At 45.9% G+C, this 22,964-nt stretch overlaps 1 protein-coding gene across 3 annotated transcripts in view; it reads left to right on the top strand.

Moving 5' to 3' along the window:
- The window catches only part of SLC28A3 (solute carrier family 28 member 3), a 483,890-nt gene that overhangs the window by 240,026 nt on the left and 220,900 nt on the right, over nt 1–22,964 (top strand). For 2 of the 3 annotated variants that reach the window (XM_063913790.1, XM_063913792.1), the window contains one exon: nt 11,528–11,718. In XM_063913790.1, coding sequence (XP_063769860.1) covers nt 11,659–11,718 — 60 coding nt within the window. In that variant the 5' untranslated portion in view covers nt 11,528–11,658. Of the gene's footprint in view, nt 1–6,028; nt 6,117–11,527; nt 11,719–22,964 lie in introns of all 3 variants that reach the window. The other variant, XM_063913791.1, reaches the window with a different exon arrangement.

Below are 22,964 nucleotides of genomic sequence, written 5' to 3' on the forward strand. Positions count from 1 at the left end.
GTAAAGTAAACCCGACTCCCGAGACGCCTTGCTGCATGCCACCAACTCGCTCACTCTAAAAGCCCCAAAAAAGGCCAGGGCATACGCACAACTAAACAGCGCCACCTCGAAATCCGAGGACGCAATTTGGGGCAGCACACGCAGCAACTCTGCTAGAAGCTGCAACGTCATGGGTCTACGTGAGTCCGCAGGCGCCCGGCGCAACCTAGCCCAACCTTTCAGCGCTCTGGAAAGGACAAAAGACCCCGTGGGGTCCGTCATCCCGTGGAGCCGCGAGTGAAAAGAAATGCCCGCAAGGGCAGATGCCATGGCCGCTTTTGACCTACCGTTTTGGTAATGTTCCCAAACAAAGGTCATCAGGGCGTCGGCCGAGGACTCACCTGCTACCCCGTACCTACGCTGAAAGACCGACCAATCCCGCCAGGCTGCATCATACGCTCTGAGAGTGGAGGGAGCCAGAGCACACCTGGCTAAAGCAGCTAACCCGACTCGACAATCTGCCAGACAGAAGGCGGGCACTGTAACCCCTCCGCTGCCGCTCCCGGAACCAACGCCCTGAATTTGTCAAATTGGAATCGAGACAATGCATCCGCAATTCCATTGTCAATTCCGGGAACGTGGCGGGCCCCGAAATTAATATTGCGCCGCAAGCAAACTAACACTAGATGCCGTAGCAGCCTCAGAGCCTGTGGCGAGGAGGAACGCTGATTGTTAATCGCATGTACTACCCCCAAATTGTCGCAACGAAACGAGATGTGCCTATTTGCGAACTGGCAGGCCCATAATTCAAGCGCCACTATGATCGGGAACAATTCCAGCAAAAGGAGGTTCTTGGTAAACCCACGCGTTACCCAAGAGGCCGGCCAAGCAGCCGCGCACCATGCCCCAGCAAAAAACGCGCCAAAACCTTGACTGCCTGAGGCATCCGTGAACAATTGCAGCTGCTTACTGGAACAACAAGGCGCCGGCCACAAAACCTCCCTGTTGAAGGACACCAGGAAAGAGGCCCAAATCTGCAAATCATCTCTGATCTCGCGGGAAAGGTAAACGGTGTGATTCTGCCGGACCGTCCCCGCCGTGGCCCGTTCAAGTTTGCGACAGAAAATCCTACCCATGGGGATAATCCGACACGCAAAATTGAAAGAACCCAGCAAAGACTGCACCTGCTTAAGCCGAACCCTGCGTTTGCCTAAACAGTCAGTAATTAAACCCAAAAGCTTACGCACTTTATCCTCGGGTAGGCGACAGCAACCCCCCACCGTGTCAATTTCGATACCTAGATAGCTAAGACAAGTGCAAGGGCCCTCACACTTGTCCTGCGCGACAGGCACCCCTAAATTGTCGAATAATGCTCTAGCCACCGACAGAATATCCCCACAGATCGAACTGTCCCCCGGCCCCACAAAGAGAAAGTCGTCCAGGTAGTGAGCCATCCCCGGTTGGCCGGAGGCGGTCTGGACGCACCAGTGCAAAAATGTGCTAAAACACTCAAAGTAGGCGCAGGAGACAGAACAACCCATGGGGAGACACCGATCAACGTAAAATTCGCCCCCTAGTTTGAAACCCAGAAACCGCAGGGAATCCGGGTGCAACGGGAGTAGCCGAAAGGCCGACTCCACATCCAATTTTGCCAACAGCCCCCCCGGACCACAATCTCGCACCAAGCGCAGCGCGTCATCAAAAGACTGATAACGTACCCTGCACTCTGCCTCCGGAATAGCGTCGTTGACCGACAAACCCGGAGGGTGCGACAAGTGCTGTATCAAGCGAAACTTGCCCGCGGCCTTCTTGGGCACCACCCCTACTGGGGAAATGCACAAGGAGGGCAGCGGGGGAAAGGCGTAGGGCCCCGCCATGCGCCCCAGGCCAATCTCCCCGTCCACTTTCCGCCGGACCTCCTGCGGAAATTCGCGAGCCGATCTCAAATTCTGGCGCGCCACCACGTGCACCGAATCCGAAATGGGCAAACGAAAACCGTTCCGAAAACCCTCCAAGAGAAACGACGCAGCCGACTCGTCGGGGTAAAGGCTAAGCCAGCGCCGCAACTCGGGAACTAGAATCGGGGAGAAAGCCTTACTTGCCAACTCCCCCGGCCTCAGCGGAAGCGGAGGGCTTACCGCTTGCCGCTGAGGAGCAATCCTTGGCCGGGTGACTTGCCCCGCACAATTTACACGAGTGGCGAAAACGACAACTCGCCCCTTTAACGCATTTGCCGTCGTTGTAGGCAAAGCACTTCCCTTTCCCTATCAAGCGGGAACCCGTAGCCCCGGCCGCCCCGGGCTTCTTGACCGTGACGTCCGGGGTGGGCTTAACCTGCTGCGTAACCTCCAACCACACCTCGACATCTTTAAAACCCGCGGGCAGGATGGGGTTGCCATCCTGATTGCGACGGAACTTCTCGTCGTAATCCCGCCAAGCGGAACCCTTGGATTTCAAGTACATGTCATGTACCAAAAACAAATACTTAACTAAGTTGGAATACTCCGAGGGCCGCGATTCCGTGTAGCAAGCAGTAAAAACCAAAAAACCACGCAACCACTGGTGAAAATTGCGAAACGCATTTTCCCCAATGCCACCCGGCTTCTTGGCAGCGTCAAAACCCTGTCGCATTTCCTCCGAAAGGGTGAATATGTCTACGTACTTCCCCTTCCGGATTTTTTCTCGCATGCGCTTACGAACCCCCCGTGTAACTGCCGTGTTGGCGCAATGTACCATCTCTCCATAACGGGGGGTCAAGAGGGACCGCCGGCGCAGTCGTGGCCATCTTCTGCGCCTCCTTCGCCATACGCCGTGCGATGAGTTTAGCTAATTTACGCGGGCGCCGCGGAGAACCTGACGAAACACTGCTAGATGAAGAGGAACTACAGGTCGAAATGTGTAAAGGAAGGGTTAGCTCACCGGTGTTAGAAGGACCCAGAACCGCGTCGTCCGTCGCGCCCGCCTCCGTTGGTGGCCGCACTTCCCCCGTCGATGTCGCGGCCGTCTGCGACCGTCGCCTCCTACCGGGCGTAGCCCCGGAACCAGCCAGTACCTGTGAGGGAGAAACATAGGGGACAACAGGCGCGGAGGAGACCAACGCTTCATTAGCAATGGGGTGAGCCTGAGGGGGAGGAGGCCCCCCCAGCCGCTCCGCGGCGGAGGGCCGGCGGGAAGCTGCAGGGGAGGACCCCCAACCGAGGTGTACCCGACGGAGTGTGTGAAGGCAGCCCCGCCCCCAGCACCGAAACCCACGTGGTAAGCCTGCCGCCATGCAGTATGCGGCGTGTAGCCGCTCGCCCCCGTAAATCCGGATGACACTGGGAGGAACCGAGGGGGTGCCGGGAGGGGTGGCCAAATTTGGGCTAAATGATTCCCACCGACCAGGGACTGCCCCGGTTGCGAGCCCGTAAAGGCAGGGAGGGGCACCGTGACCCGGGGGCCGCCGACCGACCATGTGGTCTGGACGCCGGCGCCCGAGCCGGCAAAGTACGGGTAAAATTGTGAAGCGGACGCCAGCGGTATGCCCACGGAGGGAGCTCCCGTAGCTGCAGGGAACGCCGGCGCGAGAGACCCCGAAAGGCCACTGGGGAAAAATTGGCCCCCAGCGAAGCCTTGCGGTGCCGCAAACGAGTGAGCAGGGCCGGGCAGCTGGTAAGCCGCCGCTATGGATGACTGAGTCGCCACCAGCTGAAATGCCCCCGGCGGGCCGGGGGACACGGCCTGCAGCCCGACGTACGGGGACCCCGCCACGGGTAGCCTAGCCATGGGTGACCGTGGGCCTAACCCAAAGGCCCCTGATCCGGAATTCCCATCCGGGAACCCCTGCCATGAGACTAATGACGGGGCGGGCGTTGCGGCGGTCCCAACCACGCCCCCAGCCCCGTGGACACTGAGCCCCGATCCTATTCCCCCATCCCCAATTCTATATATGGGCGCCGCAGGCCCCTCCGCAGGGAGGGGTAAATGCGCAGTGGGAACAGCGATGGGGACTGCGGGCAACTCACCCAGCAGTCCCCTATCCAAGTTCCCCCCTAACGGACCCATCCCCACCCAGCCCTCCGCCGCCCCGTCACGGCCGCCCGGCACCACGGGGGCGCCCGAGCTGCCGCTGGGAGCCGCTCGCGGGGAAGGCGGGGGAGGCCCGGCGCTGACCAGCGCACTCACCGAGGGAGCCGACGCTGGAGCCTGCGCTGCCGTGGACGCCGACGACCGCGGCCCGGCCCGGCCGCGTGTCCCGGCACCACGCGCCCGCTGGCCGCCTGTCTCCGACTGGCAGGGTAGCGGGCCGTCGCGGCCCGACCCCGCCGCATGGCCGCCGCCGCCATAGGCACCCTCCGGGGAGCAGCACTAGGGGAGCGGGAGTGGGGGGTGCCCCCAGCCTCCATGAGGCAGCGGGGGGGGGGGGGGCAGAACGTCGCGGACGCGGCATGCCAGGAGGAGAGGGAACCGCAACTTAGGGAAGCAGAAACACACTGTGCACAATATGTTAACTAATAAGGGTGAGGGGGGGGAAGGGTGTATAAAGGAACACAGCAATATCTGCAAACAGCACAATTATGCAAGTCTTGCTATACTTAACCTTCCTGGGCCATACAATGAATGGCAAGAGGAAGTCTAGGAAAATGGCCCCCACCTATATACTATCCTAAGACCCTCCTATTAAACTTGATGTACAACCTTCTAATCCAATAGGAAAAAACCAACAGGGAAAACTGATCTGCCTAGCAACTGCTTAGTCATTAAACAACCAATCACAAAAAGTTGAGCTCTTATATGGCCTCAGGCTTATGCAGCCTTCAGCTTATCTTTGACACCAAAATCTCCCTGCACTAGTTTGATAGTTGCCGTTTAACAAGGTGATTTAGTAAATATGATAAGTTTTTATGTGCCCTTTAACATGAGATGATTTTTATACCTGAGCAAAATATAAACAACATTAATCATTACAATTCCTTTCGGGTCTGAGTAGGGAAAATATACAGATTTAAATTAAATACACTCCAGAGATCCAGAGACTTTAGGGACATGGCTCTCCTTAACATACAGTAGAATGATACAAGATCTATGGGATAGATAGGTAAATCTTCTATGAATGATTTGCAGAATCTCCTGAATGAGAAGATGTGTCCAGCCATACTATGCTATTAGCATCCAGGCTGTTCTAATCTGGTGCACAAATTGGTGGGGAGAGAGGATATTGCTATAGACATCTCACTTTGATCTAACAGGTAAATAATAGATTAGTCGAAAATGGATGTGTAACAATTTGCACCAGACATAATAGCAAAAATATGAGGTATCCTTATGTGTCTGGACAACTAATATCCTTTGAGTAACTCCAAGTAAATTTTGGATTCCCAGAGCCGTATCTTAGAGGTATATACCCAGGGGACTGAACACGTCTAATCACGGATACAACTGTAAAAAAAACTCTTCCATGGGTGGTCATTCCGAGTTGTTCGCTCGTTGCCGATTTTCGCTATGCTGCGATTTGTTGCTAACTGCGCATGGTACGCAGAGGGCATGCGCTATGTTATTTAACACAAAACTTAGTAGATTTGCTGGTGTTCGTACAATGCTTTTCAGTCGCACTGCTGTTCGGTAAATGATTGACAGGAAAGGGGCGTTTCTGGGCGGCAACTCAGCGTTTTCACGGCGTTGGCTAAAAAACGCAGGCGTGCCAGTGAAAAACGCGGGAGTGTCTGGAGAAACGGGGGAGTGGCTGGCCGAACGCAGGGGGTGTTTGTGACATCAAACCAGGAATTAAACGGACCGAGCTGATCGCAATCTAGGAGTAGGTCTGGAGCTACTCAGGAACTGCAAGGAATTATTTAGTAGCAGTTCTGCTAATCTTTCGTTCGCTATTCTGCTAAGCTAAGATACACTCCCAGAGGGCGGCGGCCTAGCGTGTGCAATGCTGCTAAAAGCAGCTAGCGAGCGATCAACTCAGAATGAGTGTCATTATGTGGATCTTGAAAATTAATCTCAGGATTGTATGTATGCATTCTTGATAAATGACCTGGATTCTAATAACTATTTAACATTTCAGGCAAAATGGGAAGCTGACCTAGGAGCTCTCTGATGGGGAGTGATAACCAGAATTGTGGTTGCTCAATCAATTTATTGACATCTCACAGGTACAAGTAAGGGAATGTTCCTATGTCATTGTTTGCTCCTAGGATATCCATATTTGGATGCTTATTGAAATGAATAGGTCAACTTTACAATACATGATTAACTCTCACTAGCTAAGGTTAGTATAAGAAGGTCATATATGGCATCAGATAGCCCTATCTGTGTGTCCTGGGTGCCCAGCCTTGGGTACATAACTTGTTATATGATTATACTACCGCAGATGATATTCCCTAAGCACCTATTGTGTTCTCTATATACACGTTTATACTTTCGTTCTATTTAGTATGTACTGCTGCTGCTGCTGCACCCTTAACTACTTACTTTGGCTTTGATCCGACCTGAAGGGATACTATCAACAATTTCTTCCTCACACTATTAGTTGCTACTAGTTCATATGCCCTTATTTCAGGATATAGATAATATCCCGGCTGTTAGGATCCTGGTGTTCAGGGATATTTACAGCCGGCATCCCGTCCACCGGGATTTCATATCTAACCCCTTATTTACATGCTATGTTTCTCAGACTCAAACTGTGCGGGTCCTTTATGTAATGACTCCTGTGTGTTCAGGCATTTTTCAGACTTTTTATGCATGTTGTGTTTTGCTTTGTTTTAAGCTGCTATAGGAGATCTTAAAGGTGGATACACACGGATAGATTTGGCAAAAGATGTGGGCATTCGATCGGAATGACCAATCTTTCAAATCGTTCTGTGTGTATGAAAAATATATCTGCTGATGCGCATACCCGTCGCTAGTTTATAGGGGTCTATGATCTTTCATGCATGCAGAAAGATCATAGACCAGTCTTTTACATTGTGTTCAAATCATTTGGTGTGTATGCACGATGAACGATTTGGTGAAAGCTGAACGACTGGCTAACCACTCCCCCCACCATTTCCTCATTCTGTGCCAGGCTGGATGGAGAAGAGACACAGACAGCAGTACATCTGTAAGTACAGGTTGCTGAAAGGCTGAGGCCACCAATGTATTTATAAACCTTGCTGCAATGTATTTTTCACTGTCCTACAATGTGTCCCATACCTGTGTAAAGTCCCCCAGCGTGTCCCCCAGACACTGGCCAGCATTGTTTATGCAGTGTCCCACATGACTCTACACACTGTGTCCCTCATGCCACTCCCTATATGCTTCTGCACAGTGATGAATGTCCCCCAGACACCTATAGCAGAACTGCACAGAGCTAAAATGTTAGGTGCTTTTTATATACTTTACTTCAGCCACACCCTTTATCTAAATTTTACTCAAGACAAGATCAATCTTGTGTATTTTTGAGTAAACGATAATCATTAAAGATCGATCGTTTGTCCAATCGTTCACTATTTGACACCAAATCGTTTGTCCTGAAATCGTTAACGATATTGGATCGTTTGCCAAATCTATCCATATGTATGCACCTTAAGGTGCATACACACACACTTGCCAAGAAAATGAGTGACATCACTAATATTCACCCTGACTGAGCGTTGTCGCTCATTTTCTCGGCAAGTGTGTATGCCGCTGCCGACCATCGATTCGCAACCCCGAGGGTCATTAATGAACCTCGCTGTCGGGCGTGCAGGTAGCTCAATCTGGACTGTTGTCCAAGAGCTGCCTGCACAACCCGGCCACTGCGTGACGTCACTGAACGATATGAACGTCATATCTCTCAGAGTGTACGGACAGCCGCCGACTGTGCGGCCCAGGAGGGGGAAACACTAGGCGACGTCGCTCACAGAGCACATCACCTAGTGTGTACCCACCTTTAGTTCTCTACATCAACAAAATCAGTAAATACAAACTTGATTTACAAAAAATACATATAAAGGATACATTGAGAATTTAAAGTTCACTGTAGTTCTTCACAGTAAATGTGTCATAATACGTTATTTTTAATTTTAACATTGCTGGGCTTGCAAGATACTGTACTACAAACGAAACACAATTAAAATGGATAATGCAGAGACTAATGACATATAGAGATAAATAAAAATAAAGTTAAGGTCAGACAGACAACTGACAAATTCAAAATCAGAATTAGGACAAGTGTCATGAGCAAGGAGAACATTACCATAATCGGTGACAAGGACATACAGTAGGTAGAGACAGGGACTGACTGGGACTCTAAACAGCTCTGGCATTCTAGTGGTAGACATGTGCATGGCAAGGGGGAGTGGTCACAGCTCACAAGGCCTGGCCTCCGGTACGCTTCCATGTCTACGTATGCCGGACAAGCAGAGAACTGGGAGGCAGAGCTGCTTGACCAGTCCCTGTCTCTGCGTACCGGGCAGCCAAGCAGACCTGCTCAGCCAGGCTTCAAGGCCAGACCGTCCCCATCAGGCAGATGAGACAGATGGCCAACCAATCCCTGGGTAGAAACCTAGAGATCAATACACACTGAGGGCAGAGGAACACATTGAAAATGTTGCAGCTAGAATTCAGTCATGTACCAGGATAGAGTGAGTTACATTGGAAAAAATACAGTGTATGTAAAAGTGCATTGCACTGACTTATATGCGTGTGCAGTAGCAAAAAAAGTTTCACAGTGTATGCCATCCACATTGCACCCATCTCTGAGTCAGTACTGATACACTAAAGCAGGAAAGAAAACAGATTACACTGAGTGCACAACCTTTAAACCCATATACCTTGCAGCCTCTTCTCCTGGAGATATGGAGAAACACTCGCAGCCAGATCTAAGCACTACTCGATGCAAGGCATGGTACAGATTTGTGTCTATGACATTGAGCTGCTATTATATGGTAGGTCTACTAACCATAATTCCAATAATGGAAAGGAAAAGGAAGTTTAAACTTAGGATAAAGTTCTTAACACAAAGAAAATACATTAGATTATGGTACATTTATTGTAAAGAAAACAACAGGTGAAACAAAGTATATCATTGTTTTCACAAGTGTTAATGACTTGAGAGACATCACCTAGTATACTAATATCTTAGCATTGGCATATCTATAATGGGAGAAGGGTATGATGCACACAGACTAATTGGTCCATTGACTTAGAAACCTTGTGACCCCGATGCCATATAATTGGCGATATTGCATAAGCGTAGTAGCCCTTCCCCAATTCAAGAGTCTTCAGCATATAGATCAGTGCAATTCCTTCCATTGAAGGGACTGTCAGACATTGTACAAGTGCAGGTTTTCAAATGTGTAGCTGTTGCCCATAGCAACCAATCAGATTGTACTTATTTATCTAGCACCTGCTGGAAGATAATAGCCAGAATCTGATTGGATGCTATGGCAACATATCCACTTTTGTAAACCTGCATTTTAGTAAATATACCCCTTAGTATTTCATAGACATAATGTAATGTAGTAAGCGGCAGCTGCTCTCTCTCTCATGCAATAGCAGGGAAAGTAACCCTTTGGGCTACTGTATCTCAGTGAGGAACAATATATTATTTCCTGGTAACAAGACAAAGGACTAGCCAAAAAGGGCTTTCCGTGGAGGATTTTCATCTAGTCTTGCATCATCTCTGTAACTGTCCAAATACTGTAGGCATTGTAAGCACCATTTCAGGATGTCACGTAGTTTCATGAAAAGTTATACAGTATGTTTAATACTGGCAAGAAAACATTGAAAACAAAGACAGTTATAAAACTGTTCATTATACTAACAAACAGAAAATGAGGTAAGAGGTTTATATAATTAAGTGTAATAATTAAACAAAGTCTGACACATACATGAGATAATGTAATTAGGATGTTAGCGATCACAAAGGAGATACATGCCCTTATAAAGACCATGGTGAAAATTGGAGGTACCTGTAAATATCCATATGATGTAAAATGAGTGTATCCCACTTGTAAAGTTGCAGGTAGCAAAAGAAATTCTTGTAGCATCCTGAGCCCCGCACAATAGTGCCAAGTGGTCCCAGTCCTGAAGACTGCACCAAGGAATGCTTTGCTCCACGCTGTCATGTAACCATACTTCATATACTACTGTATAACTGAAAAGAGTGGTGTAGTTTAGAGGGAAAACATGATTTTGCAACCATTAAAATGTGCATTGCATGTCAGATTCAGCTAGGAACTCTCAGAAGCAGTTCTGTCTTGGGGACAAATAGAAGGTTTCATGCTTTCTTTGATAAATTGTCTTTGAAGAATCACCAAGGACATGTTAAATTAGAGTTGTGTGCGGACCCCCGTGTTTTAGTTTTGGTTCTAATTCATCATCGTGTTTTGGCTTAGATTTGGATTTCAGTTTGGTTTAAAATCAATAAACAATCAATAATCATTGATAAAAACTGATAAACATTGCTAAACAGCTAACATCATGTCATTTCTGCAATCCAAAAACCGATATTTGGATTTAAAATCCAAATTCCAAACTGCTGGAAGAACCGGGACTCGATTTGGATTGGGTTTCCTCAGGGGATTTTGAATCAACAAAATTCAGGTGGATTGGGATTTCTGGAGAATTGAACCACATGTCTCTAATTTAAACAGACTTTTAGGACACTGATGTCTTTATGCTCTAAGGGCCCAATTCAGACCCGATCGCTACAATGGCAGCGATCGCAGCCTGAAGCCCTTTGTGTTGTGCTCACGCGCAGCGGGCGCACTGCGCGTGCACACACAGTGAGATGCGAAAGATTTGATTGACAGGCAGAGGCAGTCACGGGGCAGAAGGAGGTGAGCCAGCAGCGAGTCTACGCTATCGGGGGGCGTGGTCCGGACAACGCAGGCGTGTCCGGACCATTGCTGGGGCAGGCCGAAGCGGCTGCGCAGCCGCTGCGACCCAAAACATGCAGGTAGCAGCCTGCCACTGCAGCTAGGCTGCATAGGCAGGGAGCTACTCGTCAGGTGCGACAGCATCGCCGCTGAGCGGGGGAAGGGGGGGCTTGACATGTAGGGCAGGCTAGCCCTGTGCTGGGCATCTCCCTGTATGTCAAAGATTCTAATCATAGTTGTTCTAATTTTAGCACATCCATGATCAGGTCTGAATTAGGCCCTTAGTGCACTCACATACAGTGCAATATCACAGGAGATATTGGGCAATTGCTGAATGATTATAATGATGCTTGAACACATTACGCAACTTCCTCCACATTTTATAAAACAGGAGATGCAGGAACAGAAGTGGTCATGTTCCCAACCCTAAAGGACTGAATCATTTTCACTATCCCTCATAGCATTACAAAAATGTATTTCAATCCCCTGAACTACCTAAAATCTCTTGTTGCTTAATAATTTCCTTCATCCTCACAGTTTTCAGTGTCACAGCTATCTGACTACATGTCATGCCAGTGCATTACTGTAAGAAAAAAATACGTTTTACTTCTTTGAAAACAAGCCTGATATAAGAAGTCGCAGTAATTCTCGTCTTTGTATGGAAATTACAAATTACATTATTTAGCAATCTATGTAACAATGAACAATTATGTTTTTTTAAGGGTGGAGCAAAGACACAGAACATAAGCTGGGAGTGGCTGCTGGCAGGTAAACCTCTGTACTCACTATGTGCAGGGATCACTTATATGGATCACACTTGTACAAGACACTCTAAAAAGTTGCTCTTAAGGACATGGAGCTCACTGACCAACCTCGTGATGGAGCTAATGGATTCAGCAACTCCGCATTCCAGGTACATCAGTGTGTATATTTATCACATGTAGGAATGAACTCATTATTTACTATTTTTTTTACAACATAATATATAATATATAGTTTTCTTGCATTAGTTGGTTCAGAGTATCTAGATACTAAATACAGAAACTTTTCATGAGGGCACAGTACTAAGCAGGAGAGAGGCTGGTATGCAGGTATGTTTGTGTTGTTTTGGTCACCGCCACAATACTAGTAATATACTGGACACAATAGGTGGATGTGACATGCCAAAACCTCCCTTGCTTCCCTGCTGCCAGCTATTTGTCAGTACTTGTATATTTACAATCCTTATGCCACATGAGTCAGTGTACTACGGAAGTGACTGCAGAATTGTACACTGTGGGGGTCATTCCGAGTTGTTCGCTCGTTGCCGATTTTCGCAATGGAGCAATTAAGGCAAAAATGTGCATGCGCATGGTACACAGTGCGCATGCGGTTAGTATTTTAGCACAAAACTTAGCAGATTTACTCACGTCCGAACGAAGATTTTACATCGTTGAAGTGATCGTAGTGTGATTGACAGGAAGTGGGTGTTTCTGGGCGGAAACTGTCCGTTTTCTGGGAGTGTGCGGAAAAACGCAGGCGTGCCAGGAAAAAACGCGGGAGTGTCTGGAGAAACGGGGGAGTGGCTGGCCAAACGCAGGGCGTGTTTGTGACGTCAAACCAGGAACGAAACGGCCCGAGCTGATCGCAATCTGTGAGTAAGACTGGAGCTACTCAGAAACTGCTAAGAATTTTCTATTCGCAATTCTGCTAATCTTTCGTTCGCTATTCTACTAAGCTAAGATACACTCCCAGAGGGCGGTGGCCTAGCGTGTGCAATGCTGCTAAAATCTGCTAGCGAGCGAACAACTCGGAATCACCCCCTGTGTCACACACTGTAACTGTGCACAACTGGTAAGGTGGCTGATGTTGGGTTTTGCTGGGATGGGGCATCAATTTCATCACCTGATAATTTCACAGGATACTGACATAAATCTCTAAATGACAGTGAGGGTTATTTATGAATATTAAAAGTGGATGAACTATTGTGCTATATTGCTGTACATCTATACCCAGTATGTATGTTTTACAAGTTGTTTGGCAAGGTGCATTTTAGAATATTTGGCAGATGCCAATGTTTTCTATAAGGTGAACAATGTGAAAATGAAAGAATTAATACTACACCCTGACCAATGAGCTTCTAATTGAGTCTTCATAACAATTTAAAAATGAAAATGAAAAGTCCTACCTAGTTTTATATTTTATATGTAAATTGCTCATTTTCTCCTCGTATACTGCTTTCTTCACTCTTATTTTATACATTAGATATATCAGGTAACATGAGCTGTCTTTTTTATGTTGTGTGTCACAATATCACATTTAGTTTTGCATTGACATCTGTTTATGTAGACTCATATATGTGATTCCTCTATAAATTACACAGAGTAAAAGGTATCCCACTGAAACCACCAGCCAAGTACTGATTGCCACAATGTCCAAACTAATGGCAATATAGCCGAATCAAGACTGCTTATAAAAATGACCAAATTTGACCAGATTATTATCATAACCCCTTCTACTAAACGGGACCACATTTTTTAAATTGCCCATCCTGTTGAATAATATTTGGCTCATACCACATACCATGCAGTGACATTTTGGCACACTAAGGCATCACACATACTTCACTACTCTTCCAAAATGTGTGGGGAACTCCCAGTGCTTAAAGTGGTCCTCGAAACGTGGTGGAACTCACCCCGCACCTCCCCGATGCCTAATAAATAAAGGGACTGCCTGCGTTACAGAAAAAGGGGCATGATCTCAAAAAGAAAGGGGCATGGTTGCGCAATAGTATCCCCAATTCACATTACGCTGCACAGTAGCACAATCTTATTCATATTACACCACATGGGAAGTGGGTGAATCGGGAGCTTATGATAAATGTATCATATCATGTCATCATGTCACTACCTCACACTGCTGCATATTGCAGCACTGCACAGCAGTGGGTGGAGCCACAAAGCTGCAATTCACAGCACCACATCTCCTCACTTTTTCTTTTACCTCTCCTCTAAGCTCTCCCCTCATTGTCAAAATAAAACTAAAATACAGTATCAAAATCAGACAAGATAACTTGGACCATTCAGTAGATGGTACTAGTAGAATAGATGATCCTTCTATAATCACCATGAAAACAGGCATAACTGGAAAATAGCAATAAAACCTCATAGATCAAATTAATTACTACAGTACTAGTGTTGCGTATGGATAGTAATCTAATACATTAACCAGAAATCAGCAAAACAGAAATTGTTCATAGCATATTAAACACAAAACACTAAAACACTCTTTAGTGCAGCATCATTTACAGAGGAGCAGAATTCCATGCTACTGTATGTAATTTTAACTCATATTTGCCTGCCCTCCCGCATTCTGCAGGAGACTCCCTGAAATAGAAGCAATCTCCCTGACTCCCTGAATAGACCAGTAATCTCCCTGATTGCACCTTACCCCCATTATTTAGCTGTTACACTCTTGGGGTCAAAAGAGAAATAAGAGATACATACATTCAAATGGACTCACCAGTGCTATTTCCCTGCATTGGTTGCATTTTAGAATATTTTGCAGATGCCAATTTTTCTATAAGGTGAACAATGCGAAAATTAAAGAATTAATACTACACCACAATTATCCTTATGGCTACATGCATTTAAATAAAGTCTTTCATGGCCATTTACAGTATAAGGAACCATTTGTAAAACACAATACACAAACAAATCCTGAAAAGTACATGTCTTTTCTTCAACACATACAATAGCAAACGAAAGATTAGCAGAATTGCGAATTCAAAATTCTTAGCAGTTTCTGAGTAGCTCCAGACCTACTCACAGATTGCGATCAGCTCGGGCCGTTTCGTTCCTGGTTTGACGTCACAAACACGCCCTGCGTTCGGCCAGCCACTTCCCCGTTTCTCCAGACACTCACGCGTTTTTTTCTGGCACGCCTGCGTTTTTCCGCACACTCCCAGAAAACGGTCAGTTTCCACCCAGAAACACCCACTTCCTGTCAATCACACTCCGATCACTTCAACAATAAAAATTCTTCGTTCGGACATGAGTAAATCTACTAAGTTTTGTGCTAAAATACTTACCGCATGCGCACTGCGTACCATGCGCTTTTTTGCCTTAATCGCTCCGTTGCGAAAATCGGCAATGAGCGAACAACTCGGAATGACCCCCTATGTTGTAAAGACACATGGGAGCAGTAAGCATGTAACACAGGAGAAGTGGAACTGTGCAGCTGCCATAAGCAAACAAACTAGTACTGAGCATTACGTCTAGTAAATAGAAGAAAAGACTTAGAACTTGGTAAATACAACTGATTACCATTTGAGGGGCTAGATGCATCATTGCTTGGAGGGTGATACAATGGAGAAAGAAAAAGTACCAGCCAATCAGCTCCTAACTGCCAAGTTACAGGATGTGTTTGAAAATGACAATTGGGAGCTGATTGGTTGGTACTTTCTCTCGCTCCATTTTTTCACTCTCTAAGCAATGATGCATTTAATCCGAGATGTCTTTGTGAATCTCCACCAAAGGCACATAAACTAAAGAAAATCTTTTTGGTTTTCTTGTAGTTTACATTGTTGGTACATTAATCAGTCCCTAAAATAAAATAAACTACAATCCCAATATTCCAGTCTCCCATTTCCAATAAAGTAACATTTAAAGTATTCATGCCCTCTACCTGCAAAGAGATCACATAGGAAATATTTGCTGTGGATGTAAGAATAAGCAAGCAGCAGAACTTCAAAAGATGATCAGGTGCACATTCTCTGTATATGTAATGCTGTCAGTTTTTGCTATTTATGGCTAGTGACCTATTCCAGTGTCCCATTCTAAAGTACAAACACACAGTATAGTTAAATAGTGACCACAGAGTTCAGAACTTGTCACATCTCGCAGTTGACAACATTTTAAAACCCTTTTCTGCAGACTAGCTGCACAGCAAATATGGTAATGATCTGGGAATACAATAGATCATATTACACTGAAAATGGAAAAATAAATACATTATAAATATAAAGGGATAAAACTGTCCCTGTAAATTAGGTCTATTTGATTCATTGACAAGTAGGTAACTAGATAATTAAACACTCATTTGCATAATTAGAAAAATCTAATAGAAGCTTAAAAATAATAACAAATACTAACCAATTACAGTATGTGCCAAAAGTGCCCCCCCCCCCCCCCCCTCCCCTTCCTACATATGCCAGTGGTGGATTAAGGGTTTTGAACATGAGATGTGAGACCACAATGAGAACACATGCATGTTCTCTATAGGGCAATCAGTGCTGAGTACCTACAGTACAAATCCTCTGCACAGCGGTTCTGAAGAGTCCATGCTCTTCCTAGTATTTATTTGGGATTCTCTGCACAGCCAATCTGTCACTGGAGAAAGTACATTATTTAGCAGCCTAAAACCCAGAATCATTTCCAGAATAAAAAAATGTTTGTAATAATCCAAATTAAATGCAATCAGGATTGCATCCTTATGACATGTGGGAGGAATGAAAATGAAACAACTTGGATACATATTTATCATTGGTGACAGTGGAGTTCCATAAAGTATCAAGTATCATTTCTTATCACTGATTGGCAAAATGCTCTTGACAGGACAGTGGCTCCATCCCAGCAAAATGTTGGGTTGGGACTTGACATTTCTACTTGGCTTGTGCAATGCAAGTATAGGTTGTAGAAAAGTACAGTTGTTTATGGCAGAGGTTCCCAAACGCGGTCCTGAAGGCACCCCAACGGTTCTGGTTTTAAATGTATCCTGAGGAATGCTCCTGAGGAAGCTGGAATATTTAAACCAGCGAAACGCGTTGAGCTTCATTTCTATTAGGACACTCAATACCACCATCTCCACTGGCTCCACGGATACTCCGGTGCACACCATTTGGGACATCTTTTATCAGCAGAATCCACCTTCTGGACCCAATCCTCCATGCCAAGAGGACAAACCTGATCCAGCCACACACCAGGTGGACATTACCTGCTCTTAGAACACTGGTAAATACCTCACATCTGCAAATTTATCGGATTTATGCTACTAACCGATTAGTGATGGACATTGCCAAGTGATTTCAGTCCCTTTGAGTACAATTACAGCCAAATGTGGATTCATAAACAATAAGATATTGTGGTATATACTTTTGAGTGTTCCATATATATTTTTTATATTTATCTTTTATCCTTTTATTTTGGGTATTTATGTGAAATAAATATGATTATTTAAAATATAAGCCTTTTGAGACATAGATTGTTTTATATTTAGATATATGTATTTTTAATATTTATAATTTCTGATCAGCCAGCGCTGGTAATCCATCCCTTTTTTTTTAAATGTATCCATGCTTGCTCACAGGTGACTTAATTAGCACCTCAGTCAATTTGATTTAACCATCTGTGCTGAGCCATGGATATACCTAAATCCTGGACTGTTGGGGTGCCTTGAGGACCGCGTTTGAGAACCTCTAGTTTATGGCATTAGTCACCGGGTGCCAGAACCAAAAGCTTTTCAGCACTTTATATATTGACAATTTTCCCAGTTCCTTTAGAAAGCTGTGTGAACTGCTTATGTAATCAAAATGGAGACCCCGTAACAGAAATCTCGACAGCACTCTGATGGTAAATGGCCCCAGTACTACATATAATGGCATTGTTCCAAAAAACATCTCTTTTCAGAGGACTGACTGTAAATAAAATATTAATAAATATACTCCTTAGAATTATGTAAAGTAATGGGTGGACTACAGCTATTTAATGGATAAATGTAGAAAAAAAAATTTGCTCAAAATGGAGACAGCCATTTTGTGTTCTGAATTCACTAGGAACTAGTGACATCACTGAGGCATAAGCCAATGTGGCTCAGTGATATTATTGGATCCTAGAGAATTCATAGGTTGCATGCTCATGATGTCTGTCTTTGTAATGAATAGATGATGGTTAAACCTTAAATGAGACAGAAAGAGATGGGTGCATTCTTTTTATACTGGTAGCTGGACTTTTATTTTATGTTTATATTGTAGGTGGATCACAAGTAACTTTGTTAAATGAAGGGATGGAGCCTTTTATAACTTTTCCTATGTGGGCATCTCAATAGAAATCCAACCGTCAGCGTCATCAACATATTTTCACAGCAGCAAATAAATTAGCTTACAATTCTCAATCAGACCAATTGCCAATAAGCGACCAAAATATATTTTCTTTTGTGCTATTTAGAGACTATGGGGGACATTTACTAAGTAGTGATTAGAGCAGAGAAGTGAGCCAGTGGAGAAGTTGCCCATGGAAACCAATCAGCACTGAAGTAACATCTATAATTTGCATACTAGAAAATTATACATAGCTGCTGATTGGTTGATGGGGCAACTCTCCACTGGCTCACTTCTCAGCTGTTATCACTGCTTAGTAAATGTCCCCCTATGTATTGTTATATTCTGTAAAATATATAGAGTGTATCCTAGTGTTAGCCTGAATGGGATAAGAATCTGCTAACTGTAGACCTTGGGCAGATACTGTAGATCCTAATGTAATATGGTTCCGTAGTGTCACTTATAGTTGTCATCTATTGTAGCTCTGTAAGCATTAGTCTTGAATGGACTCAATGGGGGATATTTAATTGTTTGAAATGTCAGTTGGGTGTCTGTTTTGTCCTATCTAATAGACAGGAAAAAACAGACACCCAACTGACTTTTTAAACAATTGAATTCCCCCCAATAAATACAATATCTGTAATTCAACTGAGAGAACCCCTTCCTGTCTCTCCTAGAAAAATTCAGCATTGCAAATACTGAGGGGACAAGCCAAAAAAGTACATATATTTTAGTGTGAGAAAAGTAGTAAGGAAATGTTCTGTAGATAGAAAGAAATAGATAAAGCAACTATGGCAAAATAAAATAACAGTGTGCTATAGCATGTCATTTGTCCCCATCTGTATTGGTCCGTGTCACTGAATGCCTTTCTGTCGTTTCATCTTGGATGTCATCTTGCCACTTCAAACTTAATATTTACAAAAATAGGATTTTGGTTACCTACCGGTAAATCCTTTTCTCGTAGTCTGTAGAGGATGCTGTAGTCCACATTAGTACCATGGGGTATAGACGGGTCCACCAGGAGCCACCGGCACTTTAAGAGTTTGAGAGTGTGGGCTGGCTCCTCCCTCTATGCCCCTCCTACCAGACTCAGTCTAGAAACTGTGCCCGAGGAGACGGACATCTTTGAGAGAAGTGAGTGTATTAAAGTGTTTCCTGGCCTCAGATCTCCGCTCTCCAAGGACACAGACTACAACGTCTGTTAGCTTCAGTCCACAGGCCATGCCCAACCGGTTTCATCGTTAGACTTCATCAGGGGTGTATGGCCAAGCTAGCAACTGCTCAGTATTTATGATAATTTCAATCTACTATGCAAATTAGCACATTCATACATTCTTTAACCCAGTAGTATAATACAAGTTCATTAACTATTAAAATGACATTTCATAATAGTCACAATTAAAAATAAATACATATTTATCATTTACCAGCGACAGCGGTAGCATATAATACATCCACATTCTATAGTATATAATACATAGCCTGTTTAACCAGCAGGTTATTAACCCCATCATTACATACATTTATATTATAACACATAATTACCAAACCTTGTAACAAACCAAACCACTCAGACTGTTTATAGTGATACCACTCTCTTGGTGTACAAAGATACATTTTATTCAATAAAAAACTTTCTAAAAGCAGATGAAAAAAAAGGACAATATACACAAATAATATGTATTGAGACTCCCTAGCCCTTCAATCTGCTGCTCTTTAACCACTTAACTGATTATTTATTTTGCAAAAAACCGCTCCGAAATTGTCGGGGGGGGGGGGGGGGGGGGGGGTTTATAGGTGAATTAGGTGAAGAACATGAATTTAACCCTATCCCAAATGATTTTAGTTAAAAAAAGGGGGAAAAAAACTTTTTTTTTATTTTTTTAAAAATAGGATTTTGGTTACCTACCGGTAAATCCTTTTCTCGTAGTCCGTAGAGGATGCTGGGGTCCACATTAGTACCATGGGGTATAGATGGGTCCACCAGGAGCCATTGGCACTTTAACAGTTTGAGAGTGTGGGCTGGCTCCTTCCTCTATGCTGCTCCCACCGGACTCAGTCTAGAAACTGTGCCCGAGGAGATGACATACTTCGAGAGAAGGATTGTACACAGATAGTGGTGAGATTCATACCAGCTCACACATACAAGGCACATCAAGTCAACTAGCTTGAACTACTCAGCAACAGCTGAAACATTACTTACCAAGCAACAATGCAGTTTGTGGCGTAACTAGAAATTTTTCTCCCCCAAGCCAAAAAATCCTTCGGCGCCCCCCCCCCCCCATAACCCCCATAATTGGCACTAGTAAAGGAAAGGGGGTGTGGCTTCATTGAAATGGGCGTGGCTTTGCGTAAAGGGGCGTGGCATTGCAGGAAAAGACTACCTTATACCCCAGTTTTGCAGCCTGCACGCCCAGACGTTAGCCACCACAGGAAAGAAAAATAATCCCGATTCATGCCCCTTACATTATTTGTCATTTTTCCTCCTTATAGTAATGCCCAGTATACATTATTCCACATACTGCAATGGCCTTAGCCATTATGCCACACACAATAATGCACATGACACAATATGCACACACTGTAATGCCCCCGACACATTATGCCACACACCGTAATGCCTGTGAAACATTATGACAGGAATTGCAATGCCTGTTATACATTATGCTACACACTGCAATGCCCCTGATACATTATAGCACATACAATGTCTGTGACACAGTATGACACACACCACAATGATCCTGAGACATTATACCACATACCACAATGCCCGTGATATAGTATACAACACACCGTAATGCCTGACACATTATGACGCACACCGCAATGTCCGTGATACATTATGCCACACACCGTAATGCCCATTACACATTAAGTTCTACAGTAAGGCTTCTAATTACTTTTAAATTACCTGCTCGTTGCCAGGGGTTTCATGCTCTTGGTTCCATGCACGGTGCCAGGGGTTTTCATGCTCAGGGTGTCATGCTCGTTGCCAGCGGTTTCATACTCTTGGTTCCATGCACGGTGCCAGGGGTTTTCATGCTCAGGGTGTCATGCTCGTTGCCAGGGGTTTCATGCACTGGGTGTCATGCTTGTTGCCAGGGGTTTCATGCACTGGGTGTCATGCTCGTTGCTAGGGGGTAGTGCTTGTTGCTAGGGCCATGCTCCCAGTGCCACATATGCCCCCAGTGCCAGATATTCCCCCACAGTGCCAGGTATATGCCCCCAGTGCCAGATATTCCCCCACAGTGCCAGGTACATGCCCCCAGTGCCACATATACCCCCCCCCCCAGTGCCACATATGCCCCCTCAGTGCCTGCTCCCCCCAGTGCCAAATATTCCCCCACAGTGCCACATATGCCCCCTCAGTGCCTGCTCCCCCCAGTGCCAGATATTCCCCCACAGTGCCAGGTATATGCCCCCAGTGCCAGATATTCCCCCACAGTGCCACATATGCCCCCTCAGTGCCTGCTCCCCCCAGTGCCAAATATTCCCCCACAGTGCCAGGTATATGCCCCCAGTGCCAGGTATATGCCCCCAGTGCCAGATCTTCCCCCACAGTGCCAGGTATATGCCCCCAGTGCCAGATCTTCCCCCACAGTGCCAGGTATATGCCCCCAGTGCCAGATCTTCCCCCACAGTGCCAGGTATATGCCCCCAGTGCCAGATCTTCCCCCACAGTGCCAGGTATATGCCCCCAGTGCCAGATCTTCCCCCACAGTGCCAGGTATATGCCCCCAGTGCCAGATCTTCCCCCACAGTGCCAGGTATATGCCCCCAGTGCCAGATCTTCCCCCACAGTGCCTGCTCCCACCCCCCGCTCCTTTGTGTTGGAGGGACACAGAGCGCATAGCGCGCCTCTCCTGTGTCCCTCCTGGCTCTCCTGCCGGTCTAATAAAGGAAGTGCCGGTTCGTGAGCCAATCAGAGCTCACGAACGGCACTTCCTTTATTAGACAGGCCGGGGGAGAGCCAGGGAGGGACACAGGAGAGGCGCGCGATGTGCGCTCCGTGTCCCTCCTTACAGCAGCGGAGGGAAGGAGACCGCAGATTGACATGCGGACGCTCATCCGCATGTCAATCTGTGCAAAGTCAGTGGCGCCCCCGCAGCCCCTCGCCCCCAAGCCACCGCGAGGACTGCGGGGGCAGTAGTTATGCCACTGAATGCAGTACTAAACTAAAACGAAGTTGTACTGAACCAAATAACATTTGCAAGAGAACAAAGCGCTGGGCGGGCACCCAGCATCCTCTACGGACTACGAGAAAAGGATTTACTGGGGAGTAACCAAAATCCTATTTTCTCTTACGTCCTAGAGGATGCTGGGGTCCACATTAGTACCATGGGGATGTACCAAAGCTCCCAGAACTTGAGGGAGAACGCTGAGGCACCTACAGAACTGATTGACAGAACTTAAGATCATCAGAGGCCAAAGTATTGAACTTGCAAAACTTTGCAAACGTGTTCGACCCAGACCAAGTTGCAGCTCGGCAAAGTTGCACTGCTGAGACCTGGGGACAGCCGCCCAGGAAGACCCCACCTTACGAGTAGAGAGGGCCTTAACAGATTTTGCACACGGCAACCCTGCCGTAGAATAAGCGTGCTGGATAGTGAACCTAATCCAGCGAGAAATAGTCTGCTTAGAAGCAGGACACCCAATTTTCTTGGGATCATAGAGGACAAACAGAGAGTACAACTTTCTGTGACGAGAGTTCTCTTCACATATATCTTCAAAGCCCTTACGACATCCAAGGACTTTGATGTAATTGAGGAGTCAGTAGCTACTGGCACCACAATAGGTTGGTTGATATGAAATGCCGACACAACCTTTGGAAGAAACTGCTGACGAGTCCGGAGCTCAGCTCTATCTTCGTGGAAGATCAAGTAAGGGCTTTTACAGGATAAAGCCCCCAGCTCGGACATACGTCTAGCAGAAGCCAAGGCCAACAAAGTGACCGCCTTCCATGTAAGAAATCTCCTGTAGAGGTTCAAACCAATCCAACTGGAGGAACTGCAACACCACGTTAAGGTCCCAAGGCGCCGTAGTAGGTACAAAGAGAAGTTCGATATGCAGAACTCCCTTCA

The sequence above is a fragment of the Pseudophryne corroboree genome, chromosome 1 (genome assembly GCF_028390025.1).
Source record: "Pseudophryne corroboree isolate aPseCor3 chromosome 1, aPseCor3.hap2, whole genome shotgun sequence".
NCBI lineage: Eukaryota > Metazoa > Chordata > Amphibia > Anura > Myobatrachidae > Pseudophryne > Pseudophryne corroboree.